The sequence below is a fragment of the Paramormyrops kingsleyae genome, chromosome 3, assembly GCF_048594095.1.
Source record: "Paramormyrops kingsleyae isolate MSU_618 chromosome 3, PKINGS_0.4, whole genome shotgun sequence".
Taxonomy (NCBI): Eukaryota; Metazoa; Chordata; class Actinopteri; order Osteoglossiformes; family Mormyridae; genus Paramormyrops; species Paramormyrops kingsleyae.
The window spans coordinates 7,699,589-7,727,170 of record NC_132799.1 but is presented as its reverse complement, the minus strand read 5'-3'; the positions used below and the strand labels follow the sequence as shown (position 1 = coordinate 7,727,170).

Genomic DNA, 27,582 nt, shown 5'->3' with positions numbered 1-27,582 from the left:
TGACAGCTGAAGTGCCTGAAGTTGGTTAAGGTCCACAAGGTGTTGAAGTTAATGTGTTCACATGCTTGAAGGGTCTAAGAAGTAGAGAAACGTGTCCAAGAAAAGCACTTTTAACAAGCACTGCTGGCATTTCTTTCATTTGTGTGTCATTCAATGTGATGTTTTAAGGATAATCTTTTCCCTCCTAATCCAAATACATTTTAAAGGTATTGCACACAACTTAATCTGTTATGGTGATCTACGTTTCAGTCATACAGTTATCTTTGCCAGGCATCAGTTTTTTGGTTGTGAAAGCTGATCTTGTGCAGAATTATTGTAGAGCAATCAAAGTCAGTTTATACGGGCAGCTCACAAGAATTATAACCTGTCACCTCCATCTTAAAGCTATGCGACTACATTTGATGGTGTTAAGATTGTCCGAAATTGGATATGAAATATTGGTTTTGACAACAGGTATTGAGTCTGCACTTTGTCCCCACCTCTCAAAAGTGCAAATAAGTCTTCAAAAAAGACCAAAGATGGTCTGTGTTATTTACATGTAGTCTGCCTAGAATCACTGGGTCTTTGGAGAGCAGAGACATTAACATGGCAGTCAAATAACTCTAGTCTTGGTTCAGTGGGGTGCTGTCAGCAGCCGACACAATTAAAATTGTTTGTTAGGTTGTTGCTCACCATCTTTCTGCCCTAGTGGCAGACAAGGCTGCTCAAGACCGATGGAATGGTCTACTTCTCACTTGTCTAGCAGTTAAAGCCGTGTATCTGTTTTCCCGAGCAGTTGCACTTCGGACCCTGCTGTCTCGTCCCGGAATGCGCCATTCCGCATTTCAGGGCTCTGGTTTCAGTTTGGAATAGCTTCACTATAGGAAGCAGTAGTTTAATTCCATACCTATAGCCCTTCGAGAGAGATCTAAGAATGTCATTTAGGATTGCCGGCATAAGGATAGCCTGTCTAGGCAGACCAGGGAAGAATCATGTGCCGCGTCAGTGGGATGAATTTGCCACTAATCTGGTGGCACTTTGATAGATTCAGAATCTCAGGAATCCTTGTCAAATTGTAGGTGTAACAACTATAATCAATATAATGCACATTTCAAGATTGATATGGAGGCTGCACAAGCAGGTTAAGTTATAATCCATTTGTTTCTGAGGCTGTTTTTGCTGATACATCTGAGGAAGGTCTCCAGTTGAGGATGGAATGGCGTGATTTCTAGGTGCTTTCTGAACTCAAGGTCAAATCAGACCAACCAGTAACATTTTCAGTCCCCATTGGTAGCCCATCCATCCGTCCATGGCGTATAGCTGTTTGTCCTGCTATGGGATGTACAGTCAAACACTGTCCTCCTCTGATCCCTTTCCCCTGCAAAGGCTTTGCTGTGAATCATTCAAAGTTTCTGTAGTTCAGGTTTGTTAGGAATACTATACTGTATAGTTGCCTGTAGGGGGCAGCATCCCCCTATTCTGCATGTCCTCAAAGTCCCCTTTAGTGCGATTTCATTTCTGCAGATACAGTAGCATGTTATTGAATGTCGTATCCTGTAATAAATCATAAACGTCTCACTCTTCCATACATATTTGCATATTTCCCCAGTCATGGATATTAATCTTGAGCACTTCTGTTTGTAGTAGGCAAACGTGCACAGCTCTGTTCTGAAACATATTTTTCACTGTTTCTCCAGAGAGGGCCTAAACTTATTTTATGTATTTGGTGCATTTTAAAATTCATTCATAAACTATGTACACACACTAGGCCGTTAGTTGGGTAGCATAGCACTGTGTAATCTCTCTAAGCGGGTGTCTGAACAGCATGGTCTGTGTGTGTGGTGCACTGTGTTTCCAAATCATTCTGCAGCACGCAAATGTCAACAGAAATGTCAAGGGCTCTCGTTTGAATCTCTTACACTTCCTTGTGTTAATCTTTACTTGCAATGGTTGATGGGGCCGGTGAAGGCCTTTCTGAAATGGAGAGAACCTCCATGCCTGATGTTCTCAGGTGCCCCCATCAGCTGGTGGATTGCTCTGCCTTGGCCCCGATGGACCGACCCTGAGTGCATGTGAAGGGCATCTCTAGCCATGTGCTCCATGTGGGAATCTCAGTGCCTCTTGGTATATGGCTAAGATGACCTCTGCCCTCTGCTTACGAGATCATCAGCTGCATCCTCTTTGGTTGTTTTGAAATCTGTAACTTGGTCTTATTTTTTTAATAAATAAGTGTCTTATTGTCTTATTGTGTTATTGGGTTATCTTGGTGACCATATTGATAGGTAGCTTTCTCTAAGATGTCCTGCTTTCTGCCTGGGTCTTCTGGCTTTCTAAAGGCATTTTTGTTGTGATGTTTGACACCATCCGTCTTGTTTCTAGTCGTCCTTTTTCCACCTTTGGCTTTTCCAAGCGTCACCCTCTGGGTTTTTTCGTAAAAATGCACCAAACCAGAAGGCTTTCGGCTGGTTACTTGTGCTTCTAATTAAATGAGAAGGTGAGCGCGGCGTGATGCACAAGCCTGTGCCGTGGGTGACGAGATGCTCTGCCCCACCTCCTTCCTTCCCTCTTTCAGGAGTCGCCGTCCGGTCGGCGCAAGGCCCTGGCCACCAGCAGCATCAACATGAAGCAGTATGCCAGTCCCATGCCCACGCAGACCGACGTCAAACTCAAGTTCAAGCCCCTGTCCAAGAAGGTGGTGTCTGCCACGCTGCAGTTCTCCTTGTCCTGCATCTTTCTGCGTGAGGGCAAAGCCACGTAAGTTTGCTTATGGATGGCAGCAGCTTATTGGTTCCACCCAAACACCCCCTACTTCTCCCACGTATTGGGTCACCTGGTTTCTCCTGCATATTAGGTCACCCACTTGCCTCTTTCCCACCCTCCTAGCTCGCACGCTTCCCCCCATGACATACCTTACATTCCCATCATGCCATATTTACCCTCCCCCATTCCCTTTAAGTCTCACATTGGCTCTCCCATATCACTCTTCCCATGATTTCCTCTTCACCTCTATTGTTCAGCGCTTGTCTTATGGGCTCTGATGTTGGTAACTTTGTCTCCTGGGATCCCCGTGGACCCAGAATACGCGCATACGAGGCCTCCCTGCATTCTTGCCCAGGCACACGCGTGTTGCACGCCGGCGTTCCAGACGCCTTCCCGCCTCATCCCGTACATAAAACTTCCCCAGATTTTCCCGGCCAAAGCAGCCCTGCCTTCTCTGGCAGCCGGCTGACCTCAGTTAACCTCGGGTGATTCCACCGGTCACAAATAAAAACTCTATTACATAAGGTCAAATAGTCTGTGCGGCTGCAGAACAGAGTGCAAGCCTTCAGGGGGTGGGAGGGGGGGCGCGCAAAAGAGATAGATAAAGAGTGCTAATCCGCTAGTGTTATCTGCCTATGGCCTGTGCTGCACCTCTGCAGGAATGCAGGCTGTTACTGCCATCTCATCAACTTGCCCACCACCAGGTCCGCTCTCAATTTACAGTCTTTTCTCAGGCTCCCCTTTATGTTGAAGCCGCTATTGTGTCGACCCTCTCATGTCATGATGTGATGGAAAGGGCCATGAAAAGCCTCTTATTCATGCCGCTTTTACTACTAGTTTCAGCAATTTTTTCTTTACTTTAGATCTCAATGGTTGTGATGTACCAGTGATGTATCCGTTTTCTGTAGACATAAGTATGGCGGAGTGTCTCTTCTCAAGCACGTTTGTCATTTTCCCAGTTTGTGTGATTCTGGTGAGTTTTGCCCCAATCCCATGACTCCACTAGGTGGTCGTCCTTGTGATCTTGTGATCTTTTAAGTTATTCATTGTGATGACCTGGTGGTGGACCACCTAGTCATGTGACTGCTTTGTCACAGGGATGAAGACATGCAGAGTCTTGCCAGCCTGATGAGCATGAAGCAGGCGGACATTGGCAATCTGGATGACTTTGAGGAGGAGAACGAAGAGGACGAGGAGAACCGGGTTAATCAGGAAGAGAAAGCCGCCAAGATCACAGGTGAGGAGAGACCTGGAGTACGAGAGTGCAGTGCTTCCCTGGTCACGTTAACCGGTTGCCTGGCTTGTCAGGCCAGAGTTGCAGAACATACCATTCCTCGGTTGCAGAACCAATGCATGCCAAAAGCTTGCAAAAATGCAGAATCCTCATGGATGAGCAGGATAAACAGGTTGAAGGACCTCAGTGCTGGTCCTGAGCAGCGTTGGGCATTTCAGGTCCAGAAACTACAATTCCAGACCAAGATTTTGTTTCTACCAACCAGCTGAGCATAAAGAGTCAGTCACGAAGTGCTCAGCTGGTTGGTAGAAACAGAAATCTTGGTCTGGAATTATAGTTTCTGGACTTGAAATACCCAGTACTGAATATAGTGTGATGTCATTGCCTTCGTCAACCCACATGTAAGTTGGTTGAAGATGCTTAGATATTTCATGCATTGCTGGGCAGGTAGGCGTGAAACCTGCTGCATTACTGCCCCCCCACCCCGGGAACTCCTTGCATTAGACGGAACTGAGCTGCTGCTCTGTGTTGCGATCGACAGCTTTTGCCGTTCTGCCGGCAAGCAGCGTTGCAGACTAACCTCCATGCGGCGCTGTGCTGGTGTCTGTGGGGAGGTTCCTGGGCGGTGAGGTGTGCGGCTCCCGTTTCCTCATGGCTCATTCTTCTTCCGGCCACCTTTTCGTTTGCAGAAATAGTAAACCAGTTGACTGCACTCAGCAGCTCGCACGAGGAACCCGACGACTACCTAAAGTGGCCTAATAAGCCGACTGCTAAGTCAGCGAGTTCTTCTGAAGGTCTTTGAGGTTTTTTTCTACCCCCCCCCCCCCCCTTCCGTGTCACTCTGGTATCTCGCCCGTGCTTGTAGTGGTGTGGTCGTGCTGCCTGATACATCCCTTATTGTTTGCGCTCGGATAAGATGCATCGATTTTTCTTTTCTCCATCTGTGGTAGCTGATGTTGTTGATCTTATCGTTTTTGTTTGTTTGCATTTTTGTTTTGTCCCCTCCCCACATATTATCCTCTGCAGTTTGTAGTGAACCCCTGACCACCGAAAAACGAAATTCACACTTCTTTCTCAGACTACCTGAACACGGATACTTAGATTTCTTGTAGCAAGTATTTTGGAAAGTGGTTTGCAAAAGATACCTGCGCAGATTTGCACTTCTAAAAACAAATGTTTTTTTAATCCATTTTCTCAGCTGGCTGCTGTAGTGGAAACATTTCCCAAGTTCTTCACTTCATGGTCGAATAGATGCATGCATGACTAGCCGACGTGTTGAATTAGTAGCATTTCAAGTAAAGGCATGCTTTTAAGCACTACATTTCCTGCTCTCTGAAGACAATGGCTTAATGGCAGAAAACGGGAGTGGTCGATCACTATAATTTTGTATTGCTGTCATTAGGTATTAATAATAGACCAATTAGTCTCACACAAACACACCTATTGGTGTTTATACTACAATAGATGGCGAATTTAAGAAGGTGTACTGTGTCAGCGGCAATGGCCAAACATGGTTCAGAACGCAGTGGCCCGGCTGTGAAGTGGAATGCCACACCTCCTTATCTGGCCCGAGGCACTTGAGGGCCACATAGACTGCGGCGCTGTCCCGTGACGGCGGCTGGACGTTTCGGGATTCCAGGTGTTGGGCTGTAACACTGCTTTCCCTCCAGGGGTGGAAGAGGGTAGAGTCTCCCATCAGGAACTTGGCGAATAGGGCATGTTCTGGCTGTACTGCTGCTGAAATGGTTCACTCCAAAGTGTAGATTTAAATTTTTTTGAAATATTTTTGCTGCTCATTATTATTATTTCTTTTCTTTTTTTTGTTCATTGATGTGTTGTGTAAGAGCCATATGTCTCCTGTTGGGCCGTTTGGATTGACCTCTTTGGCTGGTTGGTTGTTTACTGATTAATTATTGCTGCTATCGTTTGGCAACAATCGCTGCAGAGCTCATCAGCAAACTGAACTTCTTGGAGGACGATGACCAGGGTGACCGCAGCATGGCCACCAATCCCTTTGAAGACCGCGGGGACTCTGAGCTAAATCCTTTTGGGGACCCAGACGAGGAAGGTATGAGGAGATGCTTAGTTGGAGGCGTGTGTGTTTTTTCACTAAATGATCGTGGTTCTTCAGTATAAGCCTGCTTGGTGGCCCTAGCTTTGTAGTCCCCCCCCCCCCCCCCCCCAAATACTGAAATCACTTGCTAAACAGGTGTTTTTGTTTTTGTTTTGGGAATTTCACAATTAAAAGCAGAAAGTGAACAGGATTTTCTATACCTGGCAGGCTTAGTTGGCTTTCTGGCAGTCTGTTATATTTTTGTAAGTGATTTGATGAGGGTGTCACTGTATGAAAGCCTGACACTCATCAAGCTCTTTAACGGTCCCCGATTGCTCTGGGTGACATTCCTCGTCGCCCGTGATGACCCAGTTCATGGACCAGGCTCACGTCGAAGGCGTTATGCTTGTTCACCCATGAGAATGTTGGGCTGTTAGCCTTTTCAGGTCCTGGCAAGAGATGTAGATTGACATGACATGTCTGTTCATTTATTTTGTTTGCTCTTTTAAATTAAAGCTATAGCTGTTGAGTGAGGCGGCTTCAGATGACTTTAGAATATTGTCAAATGTCTGTCTCTGCTTCAGAAACAGGCCACTGACTGACTTGGCAGCGCACCACGTTTGCAGACAAACTCTTAAGTGTCTGTTCATAATCTATTTCACAGAGTCCATCTCCAAGCCCGCCTTCGTGGCCAGACAGAAGGATGAGGAAATCGCCTATGACCAGGATGCCACCAACCCGTTCAACGAGCCGGATATCGATTCGTCGCAATACGGGAACCCCTTCGATGAGACGGACCTAGAACCAGACACCTCCAAGGCTGAGCAGGAACCGCCAAAACCCAGCAAGAAGAACGTGCATCCGGTGGACATGAGCAAGTACCTGTACGCCCATACTGCTCCGGCGGATGAGGAGGAACTGGATGAGTATGTACTTGACTGACCACCAGTATCATCATCTACCCTATGAAACTTATCTCGTTAATATAGTTTCTGTAATTTTCTGCACCTGATTGATTAACCCAGTCCCCACACTGTCGTCCTGTCACAGGTCCAATCCCTTTTATGAGCCCCGGACTTCTAGTCCAGCACAACCCATGACCCCCACTCTGGAGGTGAAAAACAAGAGGAAGGCCCCTGTAGCCCCCGCAGTGGCCCCCACGCCCCCGACACCAAATACACCCCCTGAGAAAGTGGCGGGTGGTCTTGCAGGAGTGAGGCAGGAGCTGGCCTCTTCCTCTCCCAAGGTGAGCTTGGTTTTAGCATGAAGCTTCGGTCAGTGTTGATGTATTCCAATCGTCTGCCTTATCTGACTGCGTGAGATATCTAATGCAGTTTGTGTCATGAAGAATTGCATGCAGTCTTCTCATACCTCGTCAGTCTAATTCCTTTTACCATGCAACGAATGAGTGGGATCCGATGGTACGGGGAGCAGCCATGTGGATATTCATCCATCCACACACACAGTTATGGTGCAGATGTTCAGAAGGTTGAACTACCCAGGTGCCAGTTGGTTGAGACTTTTAGATGTGGTGATGGAGAGCCATGGAAGGACACTCAAAACTAAGCACTGTGTGGATTTAAACATCATGCAGATGTGTTTTTTGAAACCTATGAAGTACAGGATTCAAGTCCACAGTCCTGGACATCTCCCCCACACCCCAAAAGAAAATACATCATACATACACTCATGTAGCTTTGTCTTTCAGCATTAGAATTAAGCTTGTCCTTTATCATGATTATAGCTGAAAGGGATTCATGGGGGGGGAACTCTCCACAGAGGCCTATGGAAAGGTAGATGGAGCTATGTCTGGGGGTGGAGGTGTCTGTCTGAGGACTGTACTTATGCACCATCTTATAGTAGCATCTTGGGGGGGGAAACTCAAAGCAACTTTTTAGAAGATTTTTGAAAGAACGAAGGTTTAAGTTTTGAAGGAGAGAGGTCAGATCTTTCTTAGAAAATTCATATGGTCGGGCACACTCCCCACTCTGCAAATTAAAGAAATAATTTTATTAATTTATTTCTCATGCAGTTTGAGGCTTAAAGATATATTTTGAGTCATATGAAAGAAAGAGAACACTGATTTCTAGCATTTAGCTGATCTAGTTCATTAACATCTCAATTTCTTGTGAAATCCTACATAAAACAGTGAGTCGCATCGGGTAAAATTCCACTCCACAAGTCCAGCCTTGTTTTCGCTTCTCTCTGACACGCCGTGCTGCCCCGGGTGGACCTGTGAGTTTTAGTAACACTCTCCCTGCTTCTGTTCAGACCTTGTGGTGCAGTTGTCGCTCTGGTGACTAAATGAGATTAAAATCCTTCACCCAGGAACCTCTGTCAGAACTGGGACTTGAACCCACAGTGTGCAAAGTGTCCTGCTATCCAGAGTAAGCTAACTGGTCCGTCAACACTTCAGATTGGGGTGAGGCCAGGCCGCATGTCTGAGGCCTGAGGAGACGACAGAGCTCCAGGTCCTGGTGCGACGCTGCAGCATTAAGGCAGATGATTCTCCTTAATCCCTCCCACGGGCCGTTCTGTGTTTGAATGTTTTGCAAGAGCTGTTTGTTTTGGCAAGTTTGAAGCCGTCGGGAGGTGTGGGTTCTCATCCTAATGCGCTGTGCCATTTCGGCCAGCAGCATGCATGGCTGTGAATGCAGTATTTCCTGCCTGACGGCCACTCGTTGAAGTTCAGCTACCATCTGTTCTGCATCAGTGCCCCCTGTTGGCACTATATTGCAATGACATCGGCAGACGGGAAATGGGAAATCTTTTCTGTGCAATTTTTAAAATCCTCCTCTTTGCGACCATGTATAAAGAGGCATTTACATATGTGGTGCATCCCAAATGAACTGAACGCTCTGGGAACTTTGATGTTGGGTGCCAACACGGGTTTCTTTCATTTCGCAGCTTTATTTGTTTGATGTATTTCCCCCAGCAATGCAGTAGGTACAATCAGTTAATGGAATTAACATTAATTTGGTGTGTGAATTGCGTAAGCATTTCTCTTGGTGGCTCTGCAGAGCTAGTGGTGGGTGGTGGATGAGAGGGGGGAGAATCTGCAGTATTTACTCCAAACTCCACCAGGGTGAAAAGACCTCTAGGGTCTCTAATGTGGCCTTCTGTGTGAAGCCTTCAAGCAAAGCAAGGTGACTCGGCTTTTTTTCTTTTGCCCCCTGTATTTTTATTCCCTTCTTTCTTCCTTGTTTTGGGAGAGAAGCTGGGGATTGCTGGGGTGTGTTGCTGATCAGCCAAAGGAGGCATCAAATCTAGGGCAGACAATAACTTTTAGGACTAGGATGGGGGGCTAAGGTTGTCATAGTTTGGATTAGGGTCATGGCCACAGAAACTAATGGAGAGTCCCCATAAAGATACATGGACTGTGTGTGTGTGTGTGTGTGTGTGTGTGTGTGTGTGTGTGTGTGCACGTGCACCAATGCACCCATCTATCCCTACAGCCATGGCAGCGACATGAGTAGTCAGACAGCTGTTTCTGGATTTTCACCAATTCCACGTTGCCGGAAAGCTAACTGCGAACTTCTGCCCTCCTGACAGTCTCTGTCAAGCTTTGCCATTTTTTGATCTCTCATTCTTTTCATTAAATGATCTGTGTTTTCACATCACAAAGCCACCAGTCTGGTTCCAAGCCTTGGAATGGCTGCTGTTCTGGTGTCACAGAACTATCAGTGCCAAAAATCTGCATGCAGAGCCAAGGCAAAGTGTCCAGGTCTTCTGAGTACCTGCAGAGAAAGAGCTCGAGTTGTTAGTCTTCAAAGGGGTTTAAAAGCTCAGGTATTCTCGTGTCCAGTGTTTTTTTGCTTCTTGGGATTACTGCTCACGGAGAGGCTGCAGAATGGGCCCGGCGACGAAAAAGACGAAAACGACAATGAATCTTACTGCGGTTTCCGGGAAGTGTACCTGTCTGAGCGAGGAAGTCCTCGGCCTGTGAATTTCGAAAATCCCATAATCCTCTGTGTTTGATGTTTCGGAGCTAATGGCTTTTATTAGGGTGAGGCCAAAAGGTGCTTTGTGTGGAGAGCGCTTGCTTGCCGTGGTTTTGAATGACATGGTGGGGCAGGGAGAGAGAGGGGTAACTTTAGCTTAATCTGGGCTTATCCTGGCGCAGCGCACAGGTGTGTGTGGCCCTAAACCCAGGTTGGGGGGGGTCCCAGGAGATCAATATTATCCCTTGTTGCTAGTGTTAGCTAAGGGGGAAGCTTGGCATCCCCTTACCCAGGCCCATCCGTCTCCCATTCCCCTGTCCTCCTTACTAGCGGAATACTTGTTTTTAATTAAATTGAATCAAATGTGGTCCCCCCCACCTTGCTTCTGAAAAACAAAGATGTCTCACAAATGTGTACGATCTTGCAGCTGTTTGATGTGCTCATTGGCTTGATTAGCATGATTGGCGTGCGGCAGCAGCAGCAATAAAACCTTTAATCATCGTGTAAATGGCTCCCTCGTCTGACCCTTTGCCTTCCACCGTCGGCTTGTTCTAGAGGCATGCCTCTGCCGGGACCTGAGAGCAGGCCGCGTCCTAACTGGGAACCATGTCAGCCGGCCAGTTTCCTCCACGAGTGCTCTTCCTATTCATCCTATTATATGTTATTTTCTTAACCGGAGCCGTAATCCAGAGTGGCTTACAAGGCTTATAATTGTAGAGTTAATCTTTTTATACAGCTTGATATTACCGAAGCGGTTCAGTTTTAAGTGCCTTGTGCAAGATTATCAGGACCTTTCTGGGAGCTGAATCCCACATATCTGGTTCCTTTAGGCCTGTAGGCCTCTTTGATGGCCCAAGGACGAGCCAGGGCTGGCATGCATGTGGGTAATCGAGCGCCTGAGCTGTCTTCGTGGTGCCTCTTGATGCTCGTTCTAATATGTTTGCTTGAGCATCCTTGCCATTCCTTTAGATAGTGAATACTCCCCTACCCCCCATTACCCTCTGCACTTACCAGCATGGCATCCCTCAGTCCCCAGACCCAGTGGGGAGCCGTAACCTGGGCGCCATGCCTGAGTCCCAGCCCGCCCACGAGCGCTGAAAAGCCACGCCCGACCAATCATAGCTGTGCTTTCAAACCAAGGTGCCGGCGCCAAGGGGAGCCTGGCGGCAGCTGCTGGCATCCGTCGGCGCCGCGTGACTGCGGCGTGCCCCGGCCCCGCCGCTTGAAAGCTTCATTCTCCTTCAGGGCTTTTGGCTTGAGTGCCGGTGGAGGGAGTGACGAGCCTTCAGTCCAGCTTTGATGGTCCACTTTCATTCTGTGGGCAAAAAGAACTGCTGAGGAAAAGGTCTCTCATGCGCATTAGTGAGAGCTAGTCTCTGGGTCAACCCCCATCTCTGCTGTTAATGGGCCCCTTTTAGAAAACGTCGATCACTCCTCACACCCCAGTTGATGCATCCAGTCTTCAGTGTATAGGGGTGTCTTCCTGATTATCCTTCACTGCAGGAGCTGGTCCTGTACACTGATCAAGTTTTGTAGATAATATTTTTTTTTAACACAAAGACTAGAGTTTTGTAACTGCATCTCCGATTACCTCATCAAAGATCTACCCAAGGCAACTGAGGGAGCATTTAAATTCGATCAGTGTCTCACAATTTTAGATGCCTTTTCTGAAGTCTTTTTAGTTTTTTCTAGTTTTTTCTTTTAATAAAAATGTTATGGAATATTTTGTTTTGTCAGCAGAATGGTGATAGATGCACAGGTGACATTGTGGCTGCAATGGAAGCTGTTCAGTGCTGTCGTACATTTTTGTCACGCATATGTTTTAGCTACATTTGTTTGTCCTGCTTGTAATGACACTTTCATGGTTAAAACAGCGTTTGAACGAATGCCTGTTTTCTGCCTGTTGGATCAAACGGCCCGACGTGGGTGTGTGTGTGTGTGTGTGTGTGTGTTTTTTTTCTTCATATATATATATATATAATTTTTCCCCCTCCTGGCGACATCAATCGAGCCAACGTTCACTAGCGCGTGCGTGGGAAAACGCCGCTCACGGCCCCCGCCTCTCGTCACGGCAACCCAGAGCTACATCTTGCACGTTATTACGTGCCGCCGCACATTAGGGATTAGCGTCGCGAGCGCGCTGCATCGCGCTGCCGTTCTGTTTCTTTCCCTACATACGCCCCCCTCCCACCAAATTGAATTTAGTCTTGGAGTCATCGCTCAGCATGTGCGGAACTGCAATTACATAAAGGTGCCTCCTTCCCTGTAGTTACTGTAGATGCATGACATACAGAACGGACGACAAAATCCTGTTGCCCTGCTGGACACTGTGTTGACTTAATCCTTTTGCTGTGTGTGTGTGTGTGTGTGTGTGTGTCTGTGTGTGTGTGTGTCTGTGTGTGTGTGTGTGTCTGTGTTTTAATCAAGTTCAGAATTACCTTCAAGTAAAATGTTTTTATTGACAATTTTTCTGATTTGAGTACAAGTAGTTTGAGGGCAATAGGTGGTGTATAATTTGACTGTTACAGCTGCTGAGATCTGATTCTTTCCATTCTTTCACAGAGAAACTGGCCTCTTCCTTTACTTACTGGCGGGTCTGCATGGCTTGCTCCCACTGCTGTTGCCTGCAGTTATAAATCCAGATAGAGAGGTAGAAATGTCAGGATGTGTCCCAGCATGCTCTAGGGTTTTCCGGCTTCATTGGGTAAACTGTTCTGCACGTCCTGTACCTCCACATTACATGTTTTTAAGGAGTTTAGAAGTGTATCATGTCCTCATGTGTGACGTCCCTTGACAGTGTGAAGTTTTAATTTTTCCAAACTGTGATTGGATTTGTGTTTTGGGGTCACCTTATCTTACAGTAGCAGTTATATTTGAAGGTCATGGTACTTTCCGGGTCAGTGGCAGATATTTACCTCTCATGCCTGTTGTTTCCTTGTGCATATTCATATGTAAGATGATTTCCCTTCAAGGTTAGTAAGTTCTTTGCAAGCCGTTATTTCCCCTTATAAAGACTCTTTACTTCATCTATCTTTTTTTGATTTATGGCCTAAGCAACCTAAAGTGAAGTGGGTAATTATGGTTGATCTGTAATCTTCATCGCAGTACACAGACATTAGGGAAGCTGTACTGTCTGGCCTGTGTCCTCTCTGGACATGGCAGTGCACAGCATGAGTGTGTAACCCCCCCCCCCAGACCGGACGCAACCCTTCTTCATTGCAGCAATAACCCTGCTTGCGTTGTTTACTGCTCATTTACTTCAGCAGATAAATGTCTCCATCTTCTACTCAAAAACAAAACGGTGCAGTTCAGGTCCAAGCTGTTTTCCTGAATTTAAATCCTCTCTAATTTACCCCTTTTTTTTGTCACAGATGATAGGAAATGCATTAATTTTAACGTGCTGTTTTACAGGCTGCCCTTGTACGTTGATAATCCCTCCTCCAAGCGGAATGAAATGGCAGGCCAACCCCTAACCCCAACCACCACCCAGCGTCCTCCGGGGCGACACACCGAATCGTTTAACTAGTCCTGCCAGCCAGTACTCCCATCCACATGCCCCCCCCCCCCCCCCCCCCCCCCGCCAAACGGTCGCTACGCCGACACCGTATTGACTCAAAACACATCAATCTGCAATCTGAGGGATGTAATCACTGTAATTAAAATAATAATTAGTCGAAGATGCAGCATTATTACCAGCTCTGCTTGGATCAGACACCCATTACAGGATATTGCAGCGGTTAATTGGGTTGACAAAACAGTGGTGCACTCGGGGGGGGGGGTCATGGCTGACCAGTTTGGGCAGAGCAGAAGCTCTGCTGGTGCCCTTGCCAGGAAGGGGTTAAAGCCTCCGGCGTCCTCGGCGCTGCTGCGTGGCGTCGGCCCCGAGCGCCTTCACGGCTCTGAAGTGCGCTGTCTTGTCTAATTGCTTTAATGGCACCTGCACCGGTAATCCCGCGTAATTAGCCCCGCAGAAGCCGGCGGCCGCTTTTATCCTCGCCAGGAAGGCGGGGGCCACCTGGGGTAGCCGCCGTGCTCGACGTTGAGGGGTACGGGCACGCGGCCCGGCGCCGTGCAGATCCGTTCCAGGCCTGTGGACCAGCAGGCTGAACGTTATGTAAAGTTGTATAAGTCGCTTTGATAAACCCAGTTGTTCTTTCTGAGTGTTTGAAATTCAGTTGAGTGAAATTAAATGTTATTTAGGGGGGGGGGGGGTGGTGGGTGAAGGTGGTCGGAGCTGCCCGCGTTTGTCTCGCCTTCCTGCGGAATTCCTCCGGGGGGAGCACTGCACGCAACGATGCCTTGTCCTCCCTGTGCCTTTGATCTGTCACAGGGACTGTGCAGCTGCTCTCTCTTAGCCTGCTGCTGTCACCTGTCTTTTACTGAGGTGGCCAAAGGGGGGCGTTGTTTGTCTGATTTATATATGCAAGAGTTGCATTTCAACAGATGAAATATATGAATCTGTGCACACCTTGTGCTATCAACATTACCGCTGATTTTGTGTTTAAGTTCCCTGCTTCCCTGCTCTCCTGCACCCTGCATCTAACCTGTCTCCTTCCTCCCCGTCTCCCAGCCAAGTCCCATCCCCAGCCCCATTCTGGGTGGAAAGCCCAATGCCAGCCAGTCCCTGCTGGCCTGGTGCAGGGAGGTGACCCGCAACTACCGTGGAGTGAAGATCACCAACTTCACCACGTCCTGGAGGAACGGCCTGGCCTTCTGCGCCCTGCTGCACCATTTCCGGCCCGACCTCATGTGAGTCCCCAAAATGTCGCTGTGTGTGTCTGCCCCGCCGCGTTCTCCCCCCACATTCCTCCAGGTGCCTCCTATCACACGATCATTTCTGATTATCCTTCTCCCTCTAAACGGACCGGAACGGCGGTACGCAGGAAGATTATTGGAACTGTATGCTGAAATGCGACGGGCCGCGTCAGCCTGTTGGTCTTTCTGTGCTGACAGCAGGGGATTTTACCTTGTGGTGAAGCTGGTTTTATGTGGAGGTGTCTGGTGTACGCCTGTTGACGTCCTCTCGTGCACGTTTTGTGGGGTGGTTTGTGTTCAGTTTGGGGGGGTGCTGGTGACGGGTGTGGGGGTTAGTGCTCCTGTGGCCCCTGGCCGCCCTGAAGATTTGTCCCCGGTTTTCTGTGCCGTGGGCTCAGCCAGTTTGTGTCCTCATATGGCTATCGGACGTCAACGCTGCCTGTTAGCTTATATTGAGCAATCGGTGACTCTGCTGTTGTGTTCTTCTTCTTTTCCTTTTTTTTCCCTCTTCCCTCCCTCTCAGTGACTACAAGAACCTGAATCCGCAGGACATTAAGGAAAATAACAAAAAGGTTAGTCCCTGTCTCAGCGCCTTGTGCTTTTTTTTTTTTTTAAACCTCTAATCCCTTGGATGAAGATCCGTTGTCTTGTTTAGACTCTGTCCCTAAACAAAAATCTTTGGTTGCATATGGTTAAGGCTCAGAAATGATTAGGGTTATCCTAGCTAGGATCGATGTTATCCCCATAGAAATGAATGGCGAGTCCCCACAATGATAGGAATATATGAGTGTGTGTGTCCACGTGGACACAGAAGCCTGCCTCTCTGTCCACCATTTAATAAAACTGTTGCCACTAATGCACATTTTGTGCCCCCCCCCCTTTTTCCCTTTGTGTCAAATCTCAAGTGTATCACTTATTGCCCCCATGTTCCCTTCCGCCCCCCCCCTCAGAAATGGCCGTCATTGTTTATTATAAAAGCCCCCCCCCTTGAGTTGCACCTTTCCCTGAGCCTGTCATTCACTGGTCCCCCCCCCTCCCCAGCTGTGTGAATGCGTGGGCTGCTTCCTGCAAGCCGCTTCCTGCCTTCACACGACACCCGCCATGGCCCCCACAGCCCTTGTGTTGGGGCACAATGGCTGAGCGCGGTGCCCTGCCAGGCGTGGAGCGTCCCGCGATGCCGTCACCGCCCCCCACCCCCCCAATTAAAGCGGCACTCAGCCGTGAATGATGGTCCTTCCTCCCTCTCCCCGCCCCTCTTGGACGGCTGTGTGTAGAGCCTACGGAGCACCTGGTCTCAGGTGACCACCTAAGGAAAGGGCTCAGCCACCTGCGTTTCCCTACACCCACCCCTACACCCACTCCAGCCCCTCTTTCTCACTATAAAAAATTTCCCTAATTCTCTAAATTCCCCATACAGAGTAAATATAGACTAAGGCTGGATAATCTAGGAGCCTTGTTTGTGCCTCTGCGTGTGACGAGCAGAGGGTGATGTCATTTCCTGTGACACCAGTCCCCAGTGTGGCATGTAATTGGAAAACGCTTGACACACGACTGGACAGCTGGCCTTGAGTGACAGCATCTGACAGTTGATACTCTATGTGCTGTGACAAATATTCAGAGAACTTGGGGGGGGGGGGGCGGACAGTGTGTCATTTTTTTGTTTGTTTTTTTCCCCTCCCTCTCCCAAAAAATGGTATGCCTCACCAGCTTCTAAGAACATAAAATCTAAATGACCCCCCCAGCCTGCACTGAGATGGTAGCTCTCCATTCCCCTGCTTCTGGAGTTGCACTCACAGGGAACAGGACAATAAAAACATACTCTTGTCCGTTGAATATGTCAGAAATTCAATCAGGGCTCCTACCCCCTCTTTTCTTTTGGCCTCCTTTCCTGAGGAGGAGGGGGGATCTGTGGTGGTGGGGGGGGGGGGGGTCACCAGCGAAAACTTTAAATGACTCAGTGTAAAAGCAGCCTCTTCTCTCCACGCCAACACCTCTTCCATCCTCGCTCTGCCGTTCACCCGGTGTAAAGGCCTGTGCTGCAGTGGCCATTGTAGAACCTTCAGACGCATGCCAAAAACGAACAGAGTTAAGGGGGGGGGGGAGAAAACTGAGAAGGGGAGAATGAAAGGGGGGGGGAGTTGTAATTAATTGTAAATTGAGAAACGGCTTAACTCGATTATCCGTCCACCCACTCCTCCTTCCCCCAATACACACACGTATACAACCCCCCCCCCCCCCCCAGAAAGAGGAGCTGATAACCCCGCCTATCGGAAATGTCAGCCACCGCAGACAATGGCTGCAGTGTTGGCGGCCCCGCCGGAATCAGGCGCCTCGCCGTAGATGCGAGTCGCGATACAGAAACGGGCCCGAGACGCGGACGGAGAGCCAGCAGCCACGTTTCTGTGCGATGTTGTCCCTCCCCATTTGGCTTTATTTAAAAATGATAATGTTATCAGTTGATCTAAGATTCAGCTCCTTGGCTGGTGGGTGTTTGTCGTCGGCACAAGTAACCAGTCTTGTGTGTGTTGGGGGGGGGAGAGGGGGGGTTGATAAGCCCCAGGACGGATTAGAGTGGTGTCTCTTTGCATCTTTTTCCTTATCTTGGGGTGCCATCCGTGGCTGCCTGCCATTGTCCTGCTGGAAACCCTCAGGTGTTGCTCTGTGTGTGTGATTCTCTCACCCTCTTCCCCACATTTGGCCCTTTACTGTACCTGCCCAGCATACACACCCTATAAGTCCCACCCCTGCCCCCCACCAACACCTATTTCTGTATATATTTATGGTCCTGGATAAGGTAAAAGGACCAAGATGTATTGGGTGTGTGATCTCTCAATCCATCGTGCAGCTGTTCTCACTAAGAAAACAAAACACTGACCTTGTTGATGTTGAGTACTAGTCTAGTCTGGACACTTACTGCAAATCATTTGTTTTAAAACAAGAGCAGCTCGAGGTTATGTACGTACTGTATTTTGTGAATAAGGAAAGATGGAGTCCTGTGACAGATGACCTGGCCCCCCAATCCCCCCCGTCTTAAATCCTGTAGAGCTGGTTTGGGATGAGTTGGATCGGAAAGTAAGAACAAGGTAGCCAACTTGTGGTCAGAACTTGTGGAAACTCCTTCAGGGCTGCTGGAGAAGCATTCCAGGTGGCTACATCTGGAAGCTGGTTGAAAGAATCCCAAAAATCTGCAATGCTGTCCTTAACACAAAAGGGGGCTATATTGACAATGTTGAAAATATTTAAGAAAATTTTGAGATGTTGAACACTTCTCTAGGTCTTGCAATACGTGATATGCATTGCCTCGAGGCCTTTTACTGTAAGGTGAATAGCATAGCTAACAGAGTCAAATGCACTATAAACAGGTGCACCCAGACTTGTTCCTGGTACTGTACTTGGTTCCCATATTTGCATTAAAGGCATACAGTTTACCCCTCCACCTCCCTCACTGCATCCCCTGACTTGGACAGTTTTAGCGTTTTCCACATATTAAATAAACTGGCATCTCTGTAAAGAAGACCTGCCCGCTCTGACACACTGCACTGCTTTCCCCCGAAGGCGTACGACGGCTTCGCCCGCCTCGGCATCTCTCGGCTGCTGGAGCCTTCGGACATGGTGCTGTTGGCCATCCCTGACAAGCTGACCGTCATGACGTACCTGTACCAGATCCGGGCGCACTTCAGTGGCGAGGAGCTCAACGTGGTGCAGATTGAGGCCAACAGCAGCCGCAGCACATACAAGGTGGGCGACTTTGAGACTGACACGGACAGCTCCGTCGGGCAGGACAAGTTCTACGCCGAGCTGAATGACCTGAGGCGGGACAGTGATGCGCAGTCTGCCGGCAGCACCGTCGACGGGCCTGGCCAGGTCGGCGAGGAGTCTGTGCCGTTCATCCCGGCTACGGCCGCGTCTCTGCCAACCGTGTCCGCAGGAGAGCCCAGTGTCGAGCGGACCTCCACTGTACCCCCGCAAAGCTCCGTCTCTGTCGTCGAAACTCCCTCATCGGCCCCTCAGGCCAGGACCTCTGACCTCTGTGCCGAGCCCGTGCCGGCTCTTGGTTCCCTGGCTAGCGGCAGAGGGAGCGACGGTGCTGATTTACCGCAACCCCATCCAGTGCCAAGGATGCCGAAGGGGGAGACCTTGGATCAGGGAAACCAGCAGCCGAGGGCTGCGGAGGACAAGCCGGTTCCGGAAGTGACCTTTCCTGGGAGCCAGGTGGAGAGGGGGAGAGGGGGACTGGGGGAGGCGAATGGCAAGGGTGCGGAGCCCGGCTCACCCGCCCAGAGGGCAGCACCGTCGTCGCCGCTAAAGCTGGGCCTCTCCTACAACAAAGATGCCGAGCTTATGAAGCCGAAGTGGGTGGGCCTGCATCACATGGGGGCGGAGCCTGCGGGTGACGGACAGGGCCAGGTGCAGCAGCAAGTCGACGGGCAGCGCAGTGCGCAGGTAATCTCCCGGATGTGAGTGACTCAGCAGGCCAGCTAATAGGGTGGGGTAATTTCCCAGATACAAGTAATCCCGACAAGTGTCATCACAGAAAAACTCGGGGTGTAGAGTCTCGCTCAGAGACAAAAAAATATTAAAAATGCCTAAACTGGGTGATATTTTACTTCTCAGCTCCCAGTAATGTTTTCATCAACATTTATAGGAGCTCGACTCCCCGTCCCCCGATCGAAGGCTGCTTGTTAGCTGAGCGTTTAGATCCCCGAGTCACGTCGGCGATAAGCTTAAAGCCTCGATGGATTTATCCTATGTCACTCCCGAGTCGTGAAGCGCGGCTGCAGAATGAATCTGCTCCATCTGTAGGCCGCGTGTCCCGCAGGCGTCCCACAGCCGCACCTGTGCGTGGATTACTGCCGATGGACTGGCTGATAGTGGCCCCCAGAGTTGGGGGGAGGGGGCTATCTCACGCCAGCCGTCATTTACCTCGGCAGTGAGTTCCATGAGCCAGGGATGGATATTTTTTTTTCATAAATAGCAACATTCCACATTTCTGTGCCAAAACATCAAGATACAGGCCATGGCACTGCAGGAAATGAAAACTTCTGGCTCTGACAGAACTTCCCCCCCCGTCCCACCCTGCCGGGACTTTCTGTTTCAGGAGGTGACGCCCGTCGCCGTGACGAATGTCTCTGAGGAGAAGGTGAGTCTGGCGGAACCACAGAGCACTGTATTGGTTCTTAGACTCTCAAGCCTACAAAGTTCCCTCTAAGATAAAATTCCCTCTGCGGTATTTACAATAATAAATAATCAAAGAAAAACACCTTCAAGAAATGGCATGCGTGATGACAAAACTAATCGGATGGTATTTAGGGGAGCTTTTGAATGATAAAAACTGAGGTGGTTCAGACTCCCTCCTCCCCTCCCCCAATTAGTTACAAAAAATGGGGCTTGAGGGGTTTTAAACTTCAATTTTTTGTAATTAGACAAATGATTGAGATGAGGTGGGTCAGTGCAAAAGCTGTTGAAGGAGGCATGGTTGGAAATTACGTATTTCTCACTGTTTCTATCTGGCGGAGTAGTTTGGAGCTTCTTCGCAGGTTTTACCAGTTCCAGGTCCACTTGTGCTGACGGGCGTGGTCCCACGATGCCCTCCCTCCTCTCTGCCCCCGCAGAAGGCGCAGTCCCGCCAGGAGGAGCTGAAGGAAAGGGCCCGGCTTCTCCTGGAGCAGGCTCGGCGCGACGCCGCCATGAAGGCCAGCAGCAAGCAGCCGGGCATCGCCACACTGTCCGGCGCCCCCCCACGGCCCACGCACGTTGTCGACGTGAGTGCGTGACCCGTGCACCACACACCAGTCTGCACCGGGAGTCTGTACTGGGAGCTTGTGTGTGGCCCGGCTCCTCCCACCGGGTGCCAGTGCACTAGTCCCAGTCGTATTCGGGAGGGGGAGTCGGCCGCGTTTTCTCCGCTGGGGGGGCGGGCAGAAAGGCCCTGCGCATACGCTACTGTCACGCTTAATGTGCACCGCACTGCAGCCGCCAGCCATTACAGTCATTAGCCTAATGTGCCATTAAGCACCGAGCCTCCAGTGACGAGCCCCTCGGATTGGAGGCGGCACGTGGTGCCACTGGCAAAGGGAGGGGGGAGGGTGACAGCGGGCTCATCAGGCTCCTGTGAAGCTGGGAGTCTCTGTGCATGAGAGAGAGTGAGGAAGTGGAGCACGGAAGCCTTCCAAGTGTGAAGGCGACTGTTTGCCGCCCCCCTCCCCCAGTTCCCTGTTGTAACTTTGTCTAGGGAGGGACCTTTCACTAAGAGTATTTGCTGGCCTCTCCACACCTCATAGTAAAGCACTGTTGTCTAACCCAATTATATCTCTATGCACATTGCGTGACATGTACATCGAGAGTTTGAAGGATTGTTTGAGAACTATGCTTCTGACGCATTTTTATTTATTTTTTTTACAGTAGATCAGCGTTACTGGATTTTGTGTTAACTGGGTTCCATCCTCGAAAGTAACTTGTTTCCTTTTGCTGATCTAAAAACATAAAAAGTAGAGATTTGAAAGGTTATTTGCATTGAAGATGCTGCTGTTTTCCCTGAAGTGGAAGCCAGCAGGCCTAGATCTTGGCTCATGCCAGATTTGTGTGTAACCCTCAAAAGCTGAATGAGATTAGACTCTCTCCTGGCCCCTCACGTGGGCTGCTGGACCGCAATAGTGTGCTCTGCATCGCCCCCGTGTGGTAGCAGGCTCAGTCTGCCATTCCCACGCAGGGCTGTGATGTCATGCAGGGCACTTCGCTGTCAAGGACGCCTTGCTAATGAGGCAGTTAACACCACACAAGATCCCATCTTTCAGGTTTATTAGGACATGTCAGTCAAAGGGACCCCCACCCCTCTCGTCCAATAATTGTGGGCGATTTAGATTAGATTAGTCGATCGTCTTGTTTTGATTGTTGGAACTGAGCGAGCAGGCTAACTGCGCAGTGTCCCTCTAAGTAGCCAACACTTGTGGTTTAGCATGCATAAGAAATGATTTAATTAAATTATATCTAACTTCATTGTCTTAGGACAATGGATGTAATGTCTGAGGGAGGGGGAGATGGTGGGGGGTGAATCGAGGGTGCGGGCAGCGGTGGGAGGGGTTGTCTGTGGTTGTAAGCTTTAGCTTTAAGTGTCGTGTTCCTGGGATGGAGGATTCAAGTGGGTGTTTTAGGGCAGAGAAGATGGGAGATCAAAGCTGGGCTGTAGGGTCACTGTAACAGACAGGGTGGTGACCAGCAGTTTGGTGCTCAAACACCTGCAGATCATCCTCAGAAGGCAGATCTTTTGAGGTTTGATGGTGGTGAGAGAAGGCAGGGTTCCTAGTGGGCGTCCCTGGCGCGTAGCTCCTTAGCCTCGCTAATTGTGCCGCGTCGCCCGCCCTGCCCTCTCGCTGAGCGCCCGGGCGCGGGGGCCCTCTGCGGCCTCGGCAGCTAATTGTTTTATACTTTGGTCTGAACTGAGCCTCGTAGGTGGGCTTCGTACCCTATTAGGACTCTTAGCCTCATTCCCTCTAATGTCACGCCCCCCCCGCAACAAGAAAATCTGTAATTAGTGAACAGTTACAAAAAAACAAGCCCCAGTGCCCCCTTAACCTTCACCCCACTTTTTTCCTCCGACTTTAGCCTGAAAAAAATTCCCTCATTTGCTCCCCCTCCCCCATAAATATGTGCTGTAGCTCTCCATCGTAATTCGGCCTGCTGCCCCTGGCTTCACTGTTAGAACTTGCCTTTGATTTAGGTCCTGTGTTTTTATTAATGTGTTTCTGTACATTTAAAGGGCCTGTCTTGGGAAAGTGTCTTGCTGACACTTAGCCAGGGTAATTACAGCAGCTAGTGCCTCTGGTGCTGTTGGGGGGGGGGGGGGGCATGCTGGAGCGCAGGCAGGGCCAGGTGAGCTTCCTCCTGCTCACTGGGCTGTGATGATTAGTTTAATTGGGCCATGTTTGATGTTTGCCGACGAGACCTTTTCTTTCCCCCCCATCACACACTCGCACGCTCACCCACCATCCTGACCTCCTAAGTGCTGGTAACCTTTGGTGTGAGGCCGTCACTGACTTTCAAACCGCCCCCAGCCCTCCACTATCTCCACTCTTTTGTCCCTTGTTGAAAACCCTGCTGCTGCTGTTTATCCTTTTATACAGTTTATCCATTTATACAGTTTATCCATTTCTACGCTCACTGGCCACTTTTTCTTAATGTGCGCCTGTTCAACTGCCAGTCGTCAGCCAGTCATATTTAAAATTTGGTGATCAGTGGTCATTGTTGACACATCACAGCGCACAGTGCACAACAGTGAAATGTGTCCTCTGTGCATGCCCCCCTGCTATAAATACAATGTATGAAATCACACAGATACAGGTCAGAAGCTTCAGTTAATGTTCACATCAAACAACCAGTATGGGAAGACAGCAGATTTAAGTGACTTTGAATGTGGCACGGTTGTTGGTGCCAGACCGGCTGGTAGAAGTAGTTCAGAAACTGCTGATGTACTGGGATTTTCACGCACGGTCGTTGCATGGTCAGATGAGTCTTGATTTCTGCCGCAGCATTCAGATGCTAGGGTCGGAATTTGCTGTAAACATGAAAACATGGATCCATCCTGCTTTGTATCAGCAATTCCGGCTGGTGGTGTAATAGTTTTGAGGATATTTTCTTGGCAAACCTTGGACCCCTTAGTACCAATTCAGCATCGTTTAAATGCCACAGAGTATTGTTGCTGACCATGTCCGTCCCTTTATGACCACAGTGTACCCAGCTTCTAATGGCTCCTTCCAGCAGGAAAACACGCCATGTCTCAAAGCTCATATCATCTGACTGGTTTCTTGTACATGACAATGAGTTCACTGCACTCAAATGGCCCCCACAGTCGTCAGATCTTATCCCCATAGAGCACCTGTGGCAGGGCTATTCAACTCACGGTCCTCAAGGGCCGAATCCTGCTGATTTTCCAGCCATCCATCACCTGTGAGCCAGGTGTGAAGCCTCTGACCAATCAGAATCAGTAATTATTAAACTAACTACCTGGGAGAACTGAAAACATGGCCTGGATTTGGAATCGAGGGCCTGAATTGAATAGCCCTGACCTATGGGATGTGGTGGAACGGGAGATTCACGTCATGAAGGTGTAGCTGAGAGATATACAGCATCTTTGTGATCCTATCATATCAACATCAACCAAAATATCTGAGGAATGTTTCAAGCACCTTGTTGAATCTACACCACGAAGAATTAAGGCAGATCTGAAGGCAAAAGGGGGGGTCCAACCTGGTACTAGCGAGGTGTACCTAATAAAGTGGCCAGTGACTGTAGATTAATCATTCTCGTGTTATACTTTGAAATTCCTTTTATTGGGCAGGGTTATGTCTGGGCTTATTAAAAATAACAGCTGTAGTCCCGGCTGGCATAGTTCTTAGGCATCCCATTCCGGCGTAAACCGGCCTCCTTGCTGGCTCTCTGGTGCAGCTGGTTGGCCGGTTCTAGACCATCCTTCCAGTATCATCCTCGAAGGCAGAGAAGCCATTCCATTAAGATGCCGTATGTGCACCTTTGGTCCCGGCATCAGATTGCCCGCAGACACACATGCTCACAAACGTTTATCCTCCCATTACACATTCGTATACAGCCTGCCGTCGCCCATCTGAGGGTGGGCTAACTAAACTGTAGATGGTTGCCCTTGCCCCCCATGCAGATACTGATTGGCCTGTGTCCGCCTGTGCTGGGCTCCCTTACTGTGGTGACTGGCTGCGCCGATACTGAGACTGTGTACCACATAACTCTGCTTATTTACATGCCCCCTCCCCCACCAAAACTCTGAGATTTTAATTACCGCGTTTGACATTTAAATGTCATCTTCCTGAAGGACAAGTCTGACCAGTACTCTTATTCCCGACACTTAATAAAAGTGAGCAGTTAAATGTTATTAATTATTACTTTTTACCCCCCCCCCCCCCCCCTGGGATTTCTGATGCCAGTGTTGGTGCTTTAGCCTTCACGCCAGCCCTCGCTATCAGGTTTCATTATCGCCCTTTGCAGTGTCGTCGCCATGCGATTTTCAGAAGCGTAATTATTCCTGTTTGCAACCCCTTTGATAACGTGTACAGTTTTCTTTATCAAATGCATCGATCTCGGCGCGCTCGCATTGATCCGGGTCCGCTGTCTGGCGAGGGGTGATAAGTTGGGGGGTGGGGGCTCTCCCTGCTCCTGCTGTCACTCATTTTTATTTACTTTCGCTGCAGTCTGCCTGTGAGTGGGCCATCACTGGGATATATCCCCTGTCTAGCTGCCTGATTGGGTGTTAATGTTAATTAGCACCTGATTGATGGGCTGACTGCCGAATGAGAGGGTGTACTTTGAGGAAATGGGCAGAGTTAGGGTAGTTTTTTTTTTTCCCTCCAATTATTGCTCCTTTGATGTGAAACGTCACATTCTCGTCACCGATACACCCCTCTGAAGCAGAGGGAGGGCCGGGGTTTGCGGATATAGTTGCCAGGTGGTAACGGCAGCTAGACTGAAGCATCAACAGATATTCTCCGTGCTGGAAAAAGACACTTTGCTAAGCTGGAAAACCTTTGTCCTGTTTGTGCAGCATTTACTGGCTGGATTTAAAGCTTCTGTTTGCTATGATTATGGGGCATGTCAGACAATGACTGGTACCCACCCTAGATTGGTTTTAGAATAACAAAAGTGGTTCTGAGGGCAAAGCTGTTGGACAAATAATAAGAAATAAAAAAGAATACATTAATTAATAAAAAGGGTATATCCACACACACTGGCTCAATGTTAATTCCTGTGAATAAGAGCATGTTTCCCTCTGGGCAAGTGCTTCTAATTAATTAATTTTTTTGTTGTGTTTTTTTTTCTAGCTGTTCGATTCGTTGTGTGCATCACAGACGCCTTTGAATCATTCGCTCGTTTTTTTTTTTACTTAAGTTTAGTGTTTTGTGTGGCTTGTGCTAACAGGTGAGACTGAGGAACTCGTGCCCTAGAGTGATAATTCTGGTGGGAGTGGTGATCTCTCACACCCCCCACCTATATGCACTTGTGTCCCTGTGCGCGCACGCACGCACGCACGCACGCACGCACACACACACACACACACACCAGCAAGTTCGTGTTCGGACTTGTCCACATACATGCACGCTTACAGACCTGGACCGTGTCCACAGATATGGCCGCGAGACAGGGGCCTGTCAGGCTCCGCCCACCCTCCGGAGCGGTTTTACTTGCTTTTCCGTAACACGCCCTATGCGAAGCTTTAGATTGGCCTCAGACCCCCTGATAATTGACCTCCAGCCCCTGGGCTTATGGCTATAAACAGCCCGCTATGAGGAGGATGTACCCAGTGGTCTCATTTACATTTCGGCTCATTGTGTGCTTAGACAATGGCCACAAACAGACTGTTTGCATGGCAATGGAGGAAATGTGCCTAATTAGTTTTTCTTTTTTTCCTCTTGGTTTGTTTTGTTAATGGATGATTCTTAAGCTGGATTGCAGGGATCCTACAGAGCGGAGGAGCCATCAGCATTATAGAATACGCATAGTTAAAAATGCAGATTTTCCCCAACGGGCAGAATGATAACGATCAGAGCCCCCGCGTGCTTGGGGGCCTTTTTGCGTATTAGGGAGCTTTTAATGGGGGCAGAAGATCATCGAGCACTGCTAGTGCAGGTACTTCAGGGGGAGTCATTTCTGTCATAATCGGCCCCCCTGATACACCATGATCCTTCTTCTGTAGTAGAATTCTAACCCCAGTATCCACAGGAAATACCCAGTACTGCTATCCTGTTTCCACTGAAACTAAAACTGGTCGTTAAAAATGATATATCTGATCAAGTCTAATGCTCTCTCTTGTGAGGCATGTTAGATTGTTATACAGCCTCTCCTATTGTCATAATGAAGTTATTTTAAAGTGCCGCAACTGGCCCTTTATTAAATGCCGTTGCCTCGACCAATGAAAACGCAGTGTGAAAATGAGCCCCGGAGAGACTGGCGGGAGTTTGAGGTGGGAACTCACCGCCACTGTGGTGTCGGCTTTCGCAGGAGCGGGACGAGGAGAGGCGCCGGCAGCTGAGGGAGCGAGCCCGGCAGCTCATTGCAGAGGCGCGGTCGGGCGTGCGGATGGCGGAGCTGCCTCTCTATGGCGACACCGGGGCGGAGAGGCTGAGGGCGCGGCTGCGGCCCGCTGGAGGTGAGGGCACCCGTACCACACACAGAGACGGCACACGTGCTCACCCTGAGCAAGCACACACCGGCACGTACCGCACAAACGTAAACACAACGTACACACCAGTGCGTGGACGGCTTGCTTGCCTGTAAGGTGCTCTTGCTTCATCCTGTCAAATTAAATGACGAAATGGGGGGGGTCATTTCTGCCGTTTCTGCATCTTCACGACTGCAACCATTTACTGGCACGAAATGGAACCGTTTTCATGATGTTCTGCAGGCCTCTGCTAGACCTGCGAACACGGGGGAACGGGCCGTCGAACCCAGCCAAAGCCGAGCTCTGCACTTCTGCTGACTCAGACTGCAATTGAAATAATTAATTTCTGCACTTTTTGGAAATTAATTTATCTGCTAAAAATAAATTAGGTCAGCAGAATAAGTGAGAATTCACTCAAACTTTAAACTTAATGAATTTGGCCAGTATTTATATGCATTACTAATACTGTCTCTTTTTTCAGACTGCATCTTCTCTGTATTTATTTGCATTTTTTTATCGTGTAATGGACTCACACCTCAGTCTTTGGACCAATCAATACCACACAAAAAAATTGTCGGGGAGAGCAAAGGCTGCGAGGAAACTAGTATTTTGTGGCTGGCAGTATGGTCCTCTCTGTCATTTTGGGTTTTGATTTTCACTCATTTTGGACCTCGTTAAAGGG

General features: G+C 49.0%; 1 protein-coding gene across 8 annotated transcripts in view; it reads left to right on the top strand.

Moving 5' to 3' along the window:
- ehbp1 (EH domain binding protein 1) overlaps positions 1 to 27,582 on the top strand; it is a 74,473-nt gene that overhangs the window by 24,219 nt on the left and 22,672 nt on the right. For 4 of the 8 annotated variants that reach the window (XM_023840671.2, XM_023840662.2, XM_023840654.2 and 1 more), the window contains exons 6-17: positions 2,552 to 2,733; positions 3,837 to 3,976; positions 4,663 to 4,767; positions 5,919 to 6,041; positions 6,691 to 6,952; positions 7,077 to 7,272; positions 14,538 to 14,716; positions 15,246 to 15,294; positions 18,278 to 19,165; positions 19,821 to 19,862; positions 20,335 to 20,484; positions 26,741 to 26,888. In XM_023840671.2, coding sequence (XP_023696439.1) covers positions 2,552 to 2,733; positions 3,837 to 3,976; positions 4,663 to 4,767; positions 5,919 to 6,041; positions 6,691 to 6,952; positions 7,077 to 7,272; positions 14,538 to 14,716; positions 15,246 to 15,294; positions 18,278 to 19,165; positions 19,821 to 19,862; positions 20,335 to 20,484; positions 26,741 to 26,888 — 2,464 coding nt within the window. The remainder of the gene's footprint in view (positions 1 to 2,551; positions 2,734 to 3,836; positions 3,977 to 4,662; positions 4,768 to 5,918; positions 6,042 to 6,690; positions 6,953 to 7,076; positions 7,273 to 14,537; positions 14,717 to 15,245; positions 15,295 to 18,277; positions 19,166 to 19,820; positions 19,863 to 20,334; positions 20,485 to 26,740; positions 26,889 to 27,582) is intronic. The other 4 variants (XM_072709526.1, XM_072709525.1, XM_023840681.2 and 1 more) reach the window with 1 other exon arrangement.